Source organism: Schistocerca serialis, chromosome 8 (assembly GCF_023864345.2).
Source record: "Schistocerca serialis cubense isolate TAMUIC-IGC-003099 chromosome 8, iqSchSeri2.2, whole genome shotgun sequence".
Lineage (NCBI taxonomy): Eukaryota > Metazoa > Arthropoda > Insecta > Orthoptera > Acrididae > Schistocerca > Schistocerca serialis.
In genome coordinates, this window is record NC_064645.1 from 481,216,510 (window position 1) to 481,232,542 (window position 16,033).

A 16,033-nucleotide genomic window follows, 5' to 3' on the forward strand; every position below is an offset into this window, starting at 1 on the left:
TTTTTAGAAAACTCTTACCATTAACCTGGTATCACAGGACTGGCCTGTCATACTGTTATCGTTATGATTAAAATCTTATACACTAGTTTATCATGGAACAATTGAAATATTGGTCATGGCAGTTCCATGAACATACAAAACTTCGCAGTTCTGTTTAGCCCCACTCCAAGCATGCGCATTTGCTAGGATGTTTTGACAGTTGATTTCATATGCGTTCAATATAATCTTACTGCTTGGTATACCAGCTTCTGGGCAGTTTGGACAAGCAATAATTTTTGTGAAGCCTAAGCCTCGGGGGCTTTGCTCTTGCAGCATGATGTCTCAATTGCACATTTTACATTTCATGTATTGAGAAATAGCAGGGGGGAGGGGGGGGGGGGGAAGAACATTTATAATCCTGTAGCTCAATCCATAATTCACATCAAAATCCTGGTCACTGTCCTTCAGTTCCTTAGTAGAGGCACTGACGTCTCAGCCTCATATGTATTCATTGGATGCTTTGATGGCATACTGCTTTGACACTGTGTTGGATACAATGCTTTCATACCTTTTTTACCACTCATTCGTACTTGAAAGACAAAATTGTATGCCTTAAGATCACAAGTAAATTATCAAAAAACAATGCTGCACACAAAAATCAAGATTCAAAGAGAGTATTGTCTTTTTTGTACACATACTGCTGCTTGCTAACGCCATTCTAATGTACTACTATTTTGAAATGCTTCTGGCTATACTGAGACATTACAGGGGCTATTGAGTTGGTGTAGATAGGCTGTTTTGGATCATCCAATGTGCTAGAGGAGGAGCTCGGAGTTTCATAAAACAAATTGTTTTCAGGGATTAGATTTTTTGCCTCATATTTTAGAAGGTTCAAAGCATCTTTTGAACCAATAAAAAAATGATTTTTTGAAAATTCTACAGTGGTGTTGCCCCTTAAGCAAAGCTATCATTCAGTCTACAAATACTGAAAGCAAGACAAAAATCATCTACTTGTAATGATTATAATATTACCACTTCGGATGCTTTGTTAATAAAAGTGCAAAGCGTCTATTCTGAAGAGTTTTGCATTTTGCAGTACACTTAAGACAGAGAGAACCATGCTGAGGATAGTGCTAATTTTCTGTGTAGCACTTCACAGTCGGCACAGAATATTCGTAATTTAGTTCCTGATGGTTTCATACCAACATCACTTCTAGGCTACCACAGTATTCATATGAGAATTATCATGGTTTTATGTCGTGGCTTTGATAGTTGGTGATCCCATCTCACAATCCACTACGAGCAGGATTATCTCGGGGGGTGGCGACCCTGCACTGTACTGGCTCCTGGTTTTCTCGCTTCCCGCGCACGGGGTCGCGGGTTTGATTCCCGGTGGGGTCAGGAATTTTTCCTGCCTCAAGATGACTGGGTGTTGTGTTGTCGTCATCATTCATCCCCATTATGGTCGGAGGAAGGCAATGGCAAACCACCTCCACTAGGACCTTGCCTAGTACAGCAGTGCGGGTCTCCCGCATCATCCCCTACGCTGCTCGGAGTATGGGACCTCATCGTCATCATCATCATCATCCTGAGGGGAATGTGCCTTAAAACCCTTATCCATCAAAATCTCTGTTGACACATTAGCTGTTGTGCCCTTAGTGATGGACGTTTGTCCAGCGGGATAGGCCAGGCGCACAGCATTAGGGAGAGGCCCTGCTTTAGCTAGCAGAAGCTAGACAGCATCAGGTGTGCGTTTCTGCTATGGCTATTAGTGATCACGCAGCAGTCAACTTTGTTACTTCCTATATGGTCCTCCACCTCTCCTCAGTCCACAATGGACCAGCATCAGAAGATAGGGTCCAAACCTTCCCTGAATGAAAATGTCAAACTTTAAAACCACCATACCCTAAGTAAGCATGTAGAGATGGAGGCTTGGAACCTCGCATTGAAATGTCAATCTGCCACCTGGATTCCAGGGGAGGAGATAGGGTGCAAAAAACCCACTTATCAAATTAAACAACAATATAAACTCAAAGGAAGAACATCTCAGCCGTTTGGAATAGAAACTGCAGAACATCAAATGGGACATTTTGGAATCAGTGAGATGAGGCTCAAATGAGAAGCAGCTGGTGTCCTCAAGTCTGAGCACCTTCTGTTTCGGTATAACTCAGATCTAAGTTCGCATATTGGCGGCGTAGCTCTGGTAATTCAAACAGGAGGGAACACCTTATCACCAAAAAAAGTCTACTTCCCCTTCAACCAATGAAGAACTAGAACAGATCTATGAGGCTCTGACAGCAGCAGAAAGTTCAGAAAGTACCACATTTTCCTTAATACTTGTTGATTTTATTAGGAACATAGTGTAGTTCACAGAAGAACATCCCCCATTGGAAATTTTGCATATTTTATCGCGAAACCAGAGGGGTCAAATGATGATGAATTTTCTTAACAACCAACAGAAAACTTAAGAGGAGTGGAACTGAGTGAACCCTCACTGAATAGTATTCCAACAGCAGTAGGGAAAGGTAGGGGACTCCAAAAAAGGAACAAGCCAACATTCAGCCTTGAAACAAAACAGCTTATAGAAGGAAGATGAAACATTGACTGAACTGGCAGACTGCTGGCAACAGATGTAAACTATCTGAAGAAAGTCTAATAACAAAGTTTCAAGAACTCACTTAAAATGATGACTTGAGGAATATACTGCAACTCCCTATGTATTGCTGAAATAGGGATAGTGAGGACAAGATTAGAATAATTACAGCACGCACAGAGGTATTCAAACAATCATTGCTCCCACACTTTATGCGTGAATGGAATGGGAAGAAAACCTAATAAGTGCTGTAACTGGTACAATAGGTCACACTCTCTGCCATGCACTTCACGGTGGTTTGCAGGGTGTAGATAGAGATGTAGATGCACCCATATACAGAGACCTCAATAAAAACGTTAAGAAGGTGATCAGAAGAGATCAATGAATGCAAAAAACAACACTGATGGAAGAGACCAACCAAATCAATGTGAACATGAGAGTTTTTCATTCCAGTGAAAATGTAGGCTTATCATCCACAACATTCAGAATGGGCAAGAAGAAGTTGTTACTGAAAGAGACAAAACTATAAAAACTGGTGAAGACTTTCGTTGGAAGCCCTACAGTCAATTACTATCAAGCCAAAGCCTGCACGAAGTTTTTTTTATAAATGTGGCATCAGAAGAAATTGAACATATCAATAAAAATGAAATGGAAACAGCTCTGAAGCAACTCAAGAAGTCAGTGGTATCAGGGGAAGATCAGATTAGATTAGATTAGATTAGATTAGATTTACTTTCATTCCAATTGATCCGTAGTGAGGAGGTCCTCCAGGATGTGGAACATGTCAGAAAAACAACAATACATGACAAATATTTAAACTAAAACAAATAAGCTAATGTACCATTCCACAGGTCCCAAGTGGAATGATCGTCATTTTTTAATGAACACTAAGAGTCATTTTACAAATACTATTGCACTGAATTTAAAATAAAAAAGTTTTATATTTATTTATAAGGTAAGAAACATGTAATACAACTACTGTAATACTTATTTACAATGAACACATTACTGCACTGAAATGGTGCAGAAGTTAGATTATACTTACACACACACACACACACACACACACAAATTTTCAGTGAACACATTACTGCACTGAAATTGTGCAGAAGTTATGTTGTACTTATATACAAATCAGTTGGTTTTCCTCAGAAATTCATCAATGGAGTAGAAGGAGTTGGCCACCAATAAATCCTTTAGGCTTCTCTTAAACTGAATTTCATTGGTTGTTAAGCTTTTTATGGCTGCTGGCAAGTTATTGAAAATGTGTGTTCCTGAATAATGCACACCTTTTTGTACAAGACTAAGTGACTTTAAATCCTTGTGAAGATTATTCTTATTTCTAGTATTGATTCCATGAATTGAGCTGTTGGTTTGAAAAAGTGATATATTTTTAATGACAAATTTCATTAAGGAATAAATATATTGGGAAGCTGTAGTTAGTATCCCTAGTTCCCTAAACAGGCTTCTGCAGGATGTTCTTGAGTTCACACCACATATAATTCTTACTGCACGTTTTTGTGCTTAAGAAATGAGGAAGCGGTCCTAAATTTATTAAATAAATTTCTCGAAGAAGTGAAGATTCCAGAGTCATCAGAAAATGTAGAAGTCATTCTGCTCTTCACTAAAGATGACAACACAAACATTGAGAATTGTAGGCCTGTTAGTCTTTTATCTGTATTTTACAAGGTGCTGACAGAAACCATTACGAACCACCTGCAGCAGAAATTTGACTTTTTCCAGCACGTCGAACAGTCAGAAAAGGTTTCACTACAATTGACCATATTCAAGCAACATGTACACTAATGGAGAAATGTATGGAGTATAACATCCCATTTCACATGATCTTCATAGACTACCAGAAGGTGTTCGACATAATCGAAACCTGGGCAGTATTGAGGTTGATGAACATAGCCTGCATTGCCTATAACTATACTGAATTAATCTGCTACATTTATGAGAAACCCACTTTACATGTGAAAATAAAGGAAGACTGGATCACTGGAAAGGTTCCCACAAGAAGAGACGGCAGGCAAGGAGACACAATCTCACATAAGCTATTCATCTCGGCTCTGGAGGATGTTTTATAGTGTCTATCCTGGAGACTTAAAGGTATCAGCATGGATGGAAAATGTCTCAACCGTATTTGCTTTGTAGATGATATCATTCTATGATAGGTTACCTCAAATATAAGTTGCATCCAAATATAAGTCCATATGTAAAGCAGAAAAATCCAGCTCTTATCTGGGGTTTGTTTGTATACCAGCACACATAATCCATCAAAATATGATAGCATAATTATAGAATTTGAAACACACATCGCTTTGGATCCATTCAGAAAAACGGCTGCCTCCAGTAACTGTTGATGGCATTTGAGTGGCTCTGGGTCCGAATAGCTCCCTTGCACCTGTGGGAGTCCGTGCCATGACACACTTTTGCTGTCAATAGGGCAAAAGTAGGTACCTCTAATTCCATTGTTTGCAAGTGTATTTTATGGCCAGAACCAGAGAATTATTTTTATAGGCTTGGTCCAATCACATAATTGACTCTGCATCTAGCTAAAAAGAATAAATATATCATTGTTTTCAACTCTTCTTGGATACGCAGATGGACAATATCATCCAAATGTTGTCATATTTCAGCAAGATGACTTCCTGCCATCCTCAGGTGTTCTCGTAGACTGATTTTCTTCATCAGATGCTGTCTTTATCTCCTCTCCCTCCCTTCTGCTGTTGGTCACAAGCCTGCAGAGTGTAGGTGTGGCTCCACTGGCAAGTTGGAAAGGAGGGGGCGGAGTGCAAAGTCAGGACAAGTCATGGCTTTCAGTCCCTGTTCTACCACAACTAGGCTTGGGACTCTGGTGATGCGGAGGAGGTGCATCTACGTGAAGCGCTCTTGTCTCTTCAGTTGCCATGATGTGAGTGGATCTTCCCTTAAGCTGCAGCTATGCTTTGAGAGCAGTCGAGGGTGGGGCCCAAGCCGTACTTTGTTAGTTGGAACCACTGCCTTTATTTATAAATTCATCATGTAATCATCTGAATACTGTAGAAGAGCAAAAATAATCAAATGCCAAAAAATCCAAAATTATGCAGTAATCTCAAAGGTCTGTTTTCCCCCCATGTCTTTCTAGAAAAATAAGGAATTTCTCTGCAAAATACGGAACCAATAAGGTAAATATATAACTGTACTTGCTGCTTTCAGGTCAAATCATCTGAAAGAGGCATTACACTACTTCAAAAAAGCAGTTGATGTGAATACAGATAATCTGCAAGCCCTCCGTAATTTACAAAGTGTGAAGAATCTGTTGGTGGAAAGATGGCACTTTCGTATGCTAAATGACTCTTCACGAAACAAAGCATACAGAGATGCAATCATTAAAAAAGTCAGTCAGGGCTTTAATTCTGTATTGGACATTGGTACAGGCACAGGCATTTTGAGGTAAGTAAATAAAAATGATTGTGTTTAGCAAATAATCATGTCTTATGCAGCCATAGTGAATAGTGGTGCAGTTTTTGCAGATTGCATTTCTGATACACAGTTTTTAGTCTGAATCAACAGTTCTCTGTAACATAGGCATGGATTCTGAAGAAAGCTTTAATTGTTTGCTGCACATGTAAGAACTTAGACTAAAATACTGGACACTGGATTTTCTTATTTTAATTAACTTGCCCAAAAATTGTATGTATGCATCTATTTTAAATTTACATGTTGCTACAATATTTTCTCACTGCACTTCCTCTTTGTATGAAACTACTGGGTGTGATGACACATGACTTAAAGTAGTGTGGACTCACAAAATAGGTGGAATACATATTTGAAAGGCCAATGCCTTGTTGATGCAACCTGTCTTGTGTCATTGGCTGTTTGTTTCTGATCCATGTAATTGTCACATCCTATCCTCTTCTCAATATCTTTCAAATACTTCATCCTATGCTATCTTCTTCCTGTCTTTCCCAGTACTTTGCCTTTAAGAATGTTAATAATCGAATTGTTGTGTCAGGTGACATGTCCAATAAATTTTATTTTCCTCCTTTCTATTGCCTTTAATAATCTCTCATCGTTAGTTTTCCTTTCCATTCAGTTTCATGTTGATTCGATTCCTTTGTATATATGTCAGTGTGTTTCAAATGCCTGTCTAGTGATTCAGTTTAGTTTTGCTGCAGTTTTCCTGAACAGGTAAAGGCAAATGCCATGCACTTCCATCAAAAAGGATATTGCCAAAATTCTTCTCTGTTTCAGTTCAACCCAACCTTGTGGCCATATCATCAACAGGGTAATAAACCCTAATACCACTCTCCCTCCCTCCTCAATTCTATTAAAACCTAATTTTCTTTCCGTCTTTGCTGTATATCTCCAAGCAAATTAGATCTAATCACCCATGCCAATTTCCACTTGTACTGCATGTTTCTTGTGTGTTGTCTTATAATAATGGCTGCCAGCTTTCAGTACTACTGCTTTATTGAAAATGAAATACTTGTAGTGACCAGTATGACAGTGTATTTATTATGATAAATTTCTATGTTTATTTTCGTCAAATGTCATGAATGGCTCTGGCTGTTTTAGGTATCTCCTTGTGTCCTTTTACATTTATATCTACGTCTACATCTACATCTATATTGTGGAAACCACCATGAAGTGGATGGCAAAGGGTACATCCCAATGTACCAGTTATTAGGGTTTCTTTCCATTCCATTCATGTATTATTTGAATGCCTCTAAGCCTGCTGTAATTATTCTAATCTTTTCCTCATGATCCCTATGTGAGTGATAAGTAGAGGGTTGTGTTATATTCCTAGAGTCATCATTTAAAGCTGATTCTTGGAACTATATTAGCAGTATTTCTCAGGATAGTTTATGTGTCTCTTCAAGAGTCTACCAGTTTAGTTTTTCCAGGATCTCTGTGACAATCTCTCACAGTTCAAACAAAACTATGACCATTCATGCTGCCCTTCTCTGTATACAGTCAATCTCCCCTGTTAGTCCCATTTGTTACTAGTCCTATACACTTGACCTGTATTCTAGGATGGATCACAAGAGTGATTTATAAGCAATCTCCTCTGTAGACTAATTGCACTTCCCCAGTCTCTACCAATAAACCGAAGTCTACCACTTGCTTTACTCATGACTGGGTTTAAGTGATGATTCATTTCATGTTGCTACAAAATGTTAGACCCAAGTATTTGTATGAACTGGCCAATTCATACTGTGACTCTCTGAGGTTATAGTCATAGGAAACTACATTTGTTTCATTTTATGAAGTGCACAATTTTACATTTAAAAACATTTAAAGCAAGTTGCCAACCTTTACACCACTTTGAAATCTTATCAAGATCTATTTAATATTTATTATAGATAAGTGCATTATCTGCAAAAGGTCTGAGGTTGCTATGAACATTGTCTGCAAGGTCATTAATATACAACATGAACAGCAAGGGTCCAGCATTCGCTGTGGCACACCCGAAGTTACTTCTACATCTGACGATGACTCTGCATCCAAGATAACATGCTTCTGAGAATCATAATAAAATAATTAGCCATGCATAGAACCATATTGCAAATTACTCAGTGACATTACACATTTGATGTATTGAGTCTGTTGACTAGTTTAATGTATTTGTGAAACTTTTTTTTTTAACACAGTGAAGTGTCACTTTTCAAACGCTATCATCAGGAATGTACTATTATCACAGATAATTTTGTAATACAATGCTAGGTGGTGTTGGATCTTTTCCTTTCCTTTTTCTACAGCTTATTTGCTGTTGAAGGTGGGGCAAAAGAAGTATTTTCATGTGATGTCTCTGAGACAATGATCAACATAGCAGAAAAAGTCATTTCAGCCAACAATGCAAGTGGCAAAATCCGTCTGATAAACAAAATGTCAACTGATATAAGGATACCCGAAGATATTCCAAACAGGTAAGTTACCATACACTTTGAACAACTTGTCATGTGTTTTGTATTGTCTCCACAAACTAATTACATTTTGAGATATCGATAATTATTTGTGTAATGTAACAACAAACCATATGAATGTATACTTATAGGCTGCACTCATATTCCAATCTATGTAAGTTGTTTTTTCTGTCCCTCTAAATACCTGTGGTTAAAATAACACACATGATGAGAAAATTGTCATCCATAATGTGTTTTATAGGGTCTCTTTGGTGGTGACTGAGATTGTAGATGCTGGCTTGGTGGGAGAAGGAATATTGCAAACACTTTCACATGCATCATCATCACTCATGGCCCCAGGGGCGCAAGTGATACCCTGTGGTGCATTCTTAAGGGTCGTGGCCATCTCCAGCCACTACATTGCATCCTGTTACCGTGCTTCCATGAGCTCAATGGAGCCTGTGCTGATTGCTAAAATTGATGGGCCCTATGACAGTGATGACATAACGCATGTACCCAGAGGAACCAGGTATTTTCTGGTGCTTAAATTTTCATCTGTTTTAGTCAGCAAAAGTATTAATACAACCTCATAACTGAATTAAAAAAAATAGCTATTAAAATATTTTTTTCAAAATCCAACAATGTAGGAAAAGATAGATTGGTATATACCATAAAGAAGATGGATTAAGTTGAAACAGGCAATTAAGTTGCAAAGACAGTTACATAAAGCTTTTGGCCACACCCTTCTTCAGCAAAAGAGAAACACACACCATTCATATACACAAGCAAGCTCACTTCGTGAACACATGACCACCAACTCCGGTACCTCAAACCGGAATGCAGCTGTACATGGGACGCAAGCAGCAATCTGGAGGGAACGGAGAAGGGGAAGGGGAAGGGATAGCATTGCATGGGTGGGGAGAGAGTTGAATGCTGTCTGGCAGAGTGTACAGGGACTAGAATGCCAACAGGGTCAGCGTCAGGAGCTTGTGGGGCAGGGAGTTGAGGAAAAAAAGGAGTGAAAGAGGAGAGGAATGGTGAAATATGGACAGGTGCATTGGCAGAGGGTGGCAAACAAAGAACAGGAGAGACGAGAATAGCGCAGAAATTATTGGACAGAATGTATGTATAATGTTTGGTGGAGGGCATGGGGACATTGTGTTATCATAAGTTGAGGCTAGGATAATTACAGAGCGGAGGATGTGTTTTTAAGATAACTCCCATCTACACAGTTCAGAAAGCTAATGATGGGAGGCAGGATCCAAATGGCTCGAGTAGTGAAATAGCCATATAAATCAAGGGTGGTCTATTTTGCTCTCAGCCGCAGTTTATTGGTGGCCGTTCACCCTGGTGGACAGCTCGTTGGTAGTCATACCAATATAAAACTGTGCAGTGATTGCAGCAGAGCTAGTAAATGACATGGCTGCTTTTACAGGTGGCCTGGTCCCTGATGGGGTAGGATAAACCTGTGACAAGACTAGAATAGGATGTGCTGTGTGGGTGGACTTGCCCCTGAATCTTCCAGTGGGATATGATCCTTGAGGCAAGGGATTGGGATTGGGAGTGGCATAGGGATGGACTAGGATGTTGTGGAGGTTGGGTGGGCGGTACAACACCGCTTTAGGAGGGGTGGGAAGGATGCTGGGTAGGAGGTCTCTCATTTCAGGGTGTGACGATAGGTAATCACAGGCCTTGCAAAGGATTTGATTCAGTTGTTCCAGTCCGGGGTGGTACTGGGTGACAAAGGGGTATTCCTTTGTGGCTGGTTCTTAGGGTAGTGGGAGGATTGGGGGTGTGAGGGGAAATGGCACAGGAGATTTGTTTGCGGACTTGGTCTGGGGGGGTATAGTGCTGTCTGCGAAGGCCTTGGTGAGACCCTCAGCATACTGGGATACTGGGCAAGGGAGTACTTGTCACTGAAAATATGCTGTTCCTGGAAGGCCAGACTGTATGGCAGGGACATTTAGGTGTGTAAGGGATGGCAGCAGTCAAAATGCAGGTACTGTAGATGCTTGGTGGGTTTATTTTGGACAGATGTGTTGTTCTAGCCATCAGAGAGGGAGAGGTCAATGTCCAGGAAGGTGGCACACTGCGTTGAGGATGCCTAGTTGAAGGAGTTGATGTTGTGAAGGACTGAAGATAGGGTTTCTTGGCCCTGAGTCCAGATCATGAAGATATCATAAATGAACCTGAACCAGACTAGGGGTTTGGCATTTTGGGAGACTAGGAAGGCCTCCTCTAGATGGTCCATAAACAAGTTGGCATAGCAGGGTGCCATGCCGGTGCCCATGGCTGTGCTGCGGATTTGTTGGTATACCATCCTTTCAAAACAGAAGTAGTTGTGCGATAGGATAAAGAAAGTAAGGTGTATGAGGAATGAGGCAGTGGGTTTGGAGCCTGAAAGGCATTGAGAAAGGTAGTGTTTAATATCTGTAAGACTGTTGGCATGAGGGATGTTGTGTAGGAAGGTGGTGTTTCAACAGTGACAAGTGGGGGTTCAGGAGATAAAGGGGTGAGGCTGGTGGAGAGTTGAAGAAGGAAATGTTTGGTGTGTTTTATGTGGGAGGCTAGATTATGGGCAATTGGTTTTAGGTGCTGGTTAACGAGGACCAAAATTCTGTCACAGGGAGTACAATAACCAGCCACAACAGGGAGTCCAGGATTGTTGAGTTTGTGGATTTTGGGGAGCATGTAGAAGGTGGGTGTGTGGGATGTCATAGGGGTGAGGATGGAAATGAATTCATTGGAGAGGTTCTGGGAAGGGCCGAAGACTTTGAGCAGGGGTGGAGGTTGTGTTGGACTTCTCGAATCGGATTACTCTGGCAGAGTTTATAGGTGGAGGAGTCAGATAATTGGTGGAGACTTTCTGCCAGTTAGTCACTGCAGTTCATAACAACAGTGTTGGAACCTTTGTCTGCAGGTAGGATGATTAGGTCAGGATTTGGTTTGAGGTTGTGTGTGGCTATTCTTTCCTCCAATGAAAAGTTGGTGTTCTGAGAAAGTGACCTTGGGAAGGTTGGTGAGGCTAAATTGATCCTGGAAGGTGACCAGCAGGTGGTTAGGTCGGATGGGGAAGATCATGATTTGATGGTGATATGAACTGGAAGAAGCAGGGGTCAGTGTTGGAATTAGGTTGGTTTTGATTGGAGGAATTGATGGCAAAAAAGTGCTTCCATTGCAGGGATCGGAAGGAGAGTAGGTCTTTTACAAATCCAGCACGGTTAAATCTGGGTGTAGGAATAAAAGCGAGGCCTTTTATAGGACTGAAACTTCTGCGGAGCTGAGAGTTTTGGTGGAAAGATTAACAACAGTGTCAAGGAATGTTTCAGGTCTGGATTTGGTGGAGTGTTGGTAGGGAGTTTTGACAGATGTGGCAAGTTGAAAAGGTTAGCTAGGCAGGGTGTACATGCTGTGAGGGGTGGACAAGGAAGAACACTGCAGGTAGGATAGGAGTTGGATAGTGGTGCCCTGAGGTGGTAGTAGGATGTCAGCAGGTTGGATAATTTATGGAGGTGGTGTGTGGAATGCTCCTCCAGGTGCTGGAGAGCAAGGGATTCAATTTCAGGGATGTGATGTATGTAGTAGGGATTGCACAGTAGTAGTGGGAGCAGAGGTGCTTCTGGGATGCCTGCGCCATGTGAGATGTGTTTTTGCAGTTCCAAGTTTGTGGGGACCGGGGATTGGCAGAATCTGAAAAGGTGAAGGTCATTGTGGAAGGAAGGGTGGAATCCAGAGAAAGGGATCTTTATGGTTAGGCCATTTTGGGGGATTCCATGGTTTAGGCAGCATTTGAGAAATAGGATGTGGGACTGGGTGTTTGTCAGGGAAAGGGACACTTTTCTGAATTGGTACAGGAAGATGGAGCAGGGATCCACTGTGGCAGCAATGGTATTAAGGAAGTGGGAATGCAGAAATGGGCAAAATAGGTCTTGATGGTTATGAGAGAAGGTGAAAGGGAAAAAGACACACAAAAAATACGTAAAGATACACAAAAACATGCACAGATATGCAAAAATATGTAAGATATGCAAAAATATGGAGAAATACATAAAAATATGAAAAAATGAGTGAAACCGTGTATTGTCATGGAAATATTTATATGGCCAGGTGTGAAGAATGATTGCCGTGTGTTGCTTCGCACGTGTGTGTCATGTCAGTGAAGCGAAGTCGACAGGCGTAAGCACCCTCTAGTCAAATCTGGTATCCCAAGAGGCCATTTCCGTCACCTGTACCTAGACCTCATTGGGCCGTTAGCCGCATCTGATCGTTTCAGATATGTCTTGTCCATCATTGTCTTTGTTACCCGGAGGGTGGAAGCAATCCCTCTTGTGCTCATTATGGCGGATTCTGTAGCACAAGCACTGCTATCTTCCTCGACAGCTAGTTTTGGGTGCCCTACATCCACGACCACCGATTGGGGTAGGAAGTTCAGATAACTGTTACTTCAGAAACTCTGCATGCTCTGTGGTGTGGATAAATTTTGCACTACAGTATATAACGCTTAGAACGACGGGCTTGTTGTGCATTGACACAGGACTCTCAAAACAGCCTACAGGTGCCACAATGGTGAGAGATTTGACGCCCTTTCCTGAGTCATGTTAGGAATCCATACAGCTTATAAGACAGACTGCCAGGCATCACTTGCTGAGGTCCTGTATCGCAAGACATTAGTCCTCCCATCTGAGTTTGCTGGTGATGCTGCAAGTTTCAAACTATCTGATCTCATCGCTTTTGTTGAGTGTGTCCAGTTGCACATAGCTGCTATCTGTATGCCTCTTCCGTGAGCTCATACCTGTCCACCAGTTTTCTTGCATCTGGCCCTGGACTCATGCAAGTTTATTATGTCAAATCGCCACTACAGCGGCCTTACTCTGGCCCATATTCGGTATTGGCATGCACGGCTAATACTATGGACATCATCATCAGTGACAAGCAGCAGCAGTTTCACTTCAGTAGGTTAAACCAGCTTGGATGATTCAGGAATCTGTCCCACACCTCTTGAGTAGAGTTCTCCACCATCACGCAATGACCCTGAACCCACACATGCCACCTCTGTGCCTGTGCACCAACCATATCTCGTGTGTGCTGAGCTTATGCTGTCAGCTGCTCAGTGGTTGTGTGCAATGACTCCCCTCCCTTGCCTCACTCAGGATCTGTGTGTGACAATCTGCTGCCTCAGGTTCAACCACACATTGCGTGTGACATAACATCGTCACATGTGCTGTCAGCTGCTGTTCCCCGAGTGTGTTCTAGTGTTTTTCTCAAGCTACAATATCCCCCTGCACCCCATTCTCCAACAGTGACCCCCATCAATGATATTTGCTTTTCTATACACACTTCTGGGTGCCCACACAACGTGATTTCCTTACAGCTCCAAAATGGATCACTCTTCGTCCTCCATGGTGGTGCACAGTCCCCGTTCCAGATGAGATGGATGCAGGTGGAATAACAGCAACACTTGGCACCAATGGGATGCTCAAGATATGCGTCCCCCTCTTTGCCGCTACTCCACCACCTCCACCTCCCATGCCTGTCCACTTCACATACGCTGGGCAACTGGTCTGTCCTTCTTAGGGTGGATGGCAGCCTATACATTCTCTAGTCCACCCTGGATAGACCTCCCCAACTCCACAAGAAATGGTCCATCCATGCCTTCCATTTGGACCAGCCATGACATGGGTGATCATCCTATCTTGCATGATCAGCCAACACTCATCGAGTGGCCTACAACATCCCTGTATTTTACAATGCCCATTTTCTCTCCCCCGTGCTCTGCACTCCTGGGGAGGGGGGTCCTAGTGGCGATCATGGATTGCCAATGACTCTGGAATGAGGAGTGTATCTTCTGATACAGTGAGCATCAGAAAGTGTTTGACTTTTGTTGTTTTTGTATGCTGTGTGATTTTTCATGTGATCAAGCGTGAATAAAATGTGTTTGTAAAATCTTGGTTATTTCTATCCGTGGAATTTGACAGCGTCGATAGAAAACCCACAAGTTCAGTATTTGCTCGTTGGTATTTGTACAGTAAAATAGTGTGAAAGACTGATAAAAAGTACTGGTTGTAGCTATTTTATTACTTAATCATTTTAATGTTTGGTAAGGAAGCTACTAGTAAGTCTAGTGCATGATCTGCAAAGTCTTTGATCACCAGAAATTAATTTCATTAATTTATCCACTGATCATGGTTTAGACACCATCATGAGGATGAAAACTGTGGTTTGTAGAATGAATCAGCTGTTTTCATGGACTTCTGTATCAATTATCAGTCATTATAGTCAGCTTTTATTATTTATCAAGGGCAGTAATTATACTCAATATACACTTTAAATACTGCAGAAAGTGTCTTATATAATTACCAACAAAAAACATTTTAGATATTAGTATTTTATTAGTTACATTCTTCACCTGATCTTCATCCATCCCTACATATTCTTTTTTTTTATCTTTTTAGTATATTGGTATCTGAAACTTCTTGGCAGATTAAAACTGTGTGCCCGACCGAGACTCGAACTCGGGACCTTTGCCTTTCGCGGGCAAGTGCTCTACCAACTGAGCTACTGAAGCACGACTCACGCCCGGTACTCACAGCTTTACTTCTGCCAGTACCTCCTCTCCTACCTTCCAAACTTTACAGAAGCTCTCCTGCGAACCCTGCAGAACAAGTTGCTAAAAACGGGGAATACATAAATTCCGGAAATTAAAACTAAGCTCAAGGTTTATTTTAGTAGCAACTGCTGTCATTATCTGAATATTCGCAGGAGAGCTTCTGTAAAGTTTGGAAGGTAGGAGACGAGGTACTGGCAGAAGTAAAGCTGTGAGTACCGGGCGTGAGTCGTGCTTCGGTAGCTCAGTTGGCAGAGCACTTGCCCGCGAAAGGCAAAGGTCCCGAGTTCGAGTCTCGGTCGGGCACACAGTTTTAATCTGCCAGGAAGTGTCATATCAGCACACACTCTGCTGCAGAGTGAAAATCTCACTCTGGAAATATTGGTCTCTGTTAAAATGTTATAATTATGTATTGCATTAGTGGCTGCTTATTTGGGCATTGTTTCTCACCGTGACAACTGAAATTTGAAAATCCAAAGTTCAGATATTCAGAAAATGACAGGAGTTGCTACTAAAATAAACCTTGAGCTTAGTTTTAATTTCCGGAATTTATGTATTTCCCGTTTTTAGCAACTTGTCAAAAAGTTTTGCAGAAAAGTAGTAACTTCAATTTTTATGTTAGAAATGTATGCAGAATAGTACATGGTTGTTCTTATGCACTTTGACTCCATTATTAATCCTGAATAACATTAAAGGGTAACTTTATTAGACTGTAAGAATAAAAATTAAAAATCCTTCGAAACTCTCTTGAAAGCATCTTTTACACTGCATTTGTTTCAAATTAGATTACTAATGCTTGATATCTCCTTTAGCTACCTCTCAGTTCATACTAGGGAAATGATTCTCATTTGTGTAACACTTTTCGTTTGTTTCCTGTATAACATACTTGATGTTTTTTTTTATCTGTATTTAGTCTCTAATTACCTTTTTGCACTTAGTGCATGGCTCCCCTTGGATTGTGACAGA

At 41.2% G+C, this 16,033-nt stretch overlaps 1 protein-coding gene across 3 annotated transcripts in view; it reads left to right on the forward strand.

Annotated features, from left to right (window-relative positions):
* Positions 1-16,033, forward strand: part of LOC126416176 (protein arginine N-methyltransferase 9-like) — a 126,551-nt gene that overhangs the window by 27,294 nt on the left and 83,224 nt on the right. For 2 of the 3 annotated variants that reach the window (XM_050083749.1, XM_050083750.1), the window contains 3 exons: positions 5,774-6,010; positions 8,320-8,487; positions 8,726-8,992. In XM_050083749.1, the coding sequence (XP_049939706.1) occupies positions 5,774-6,010; positions 8,320-8,487; positions 8,726-8,992 (672 nt within the window). The remainder of the gene's footprint in view (positions 1-5,773; positions 6,011-8,319; positions 8,488-8,725; positions 8,993-16,033) is intronic. The other variant, XM_050083751.1, reaches the window with a different exon arrangement.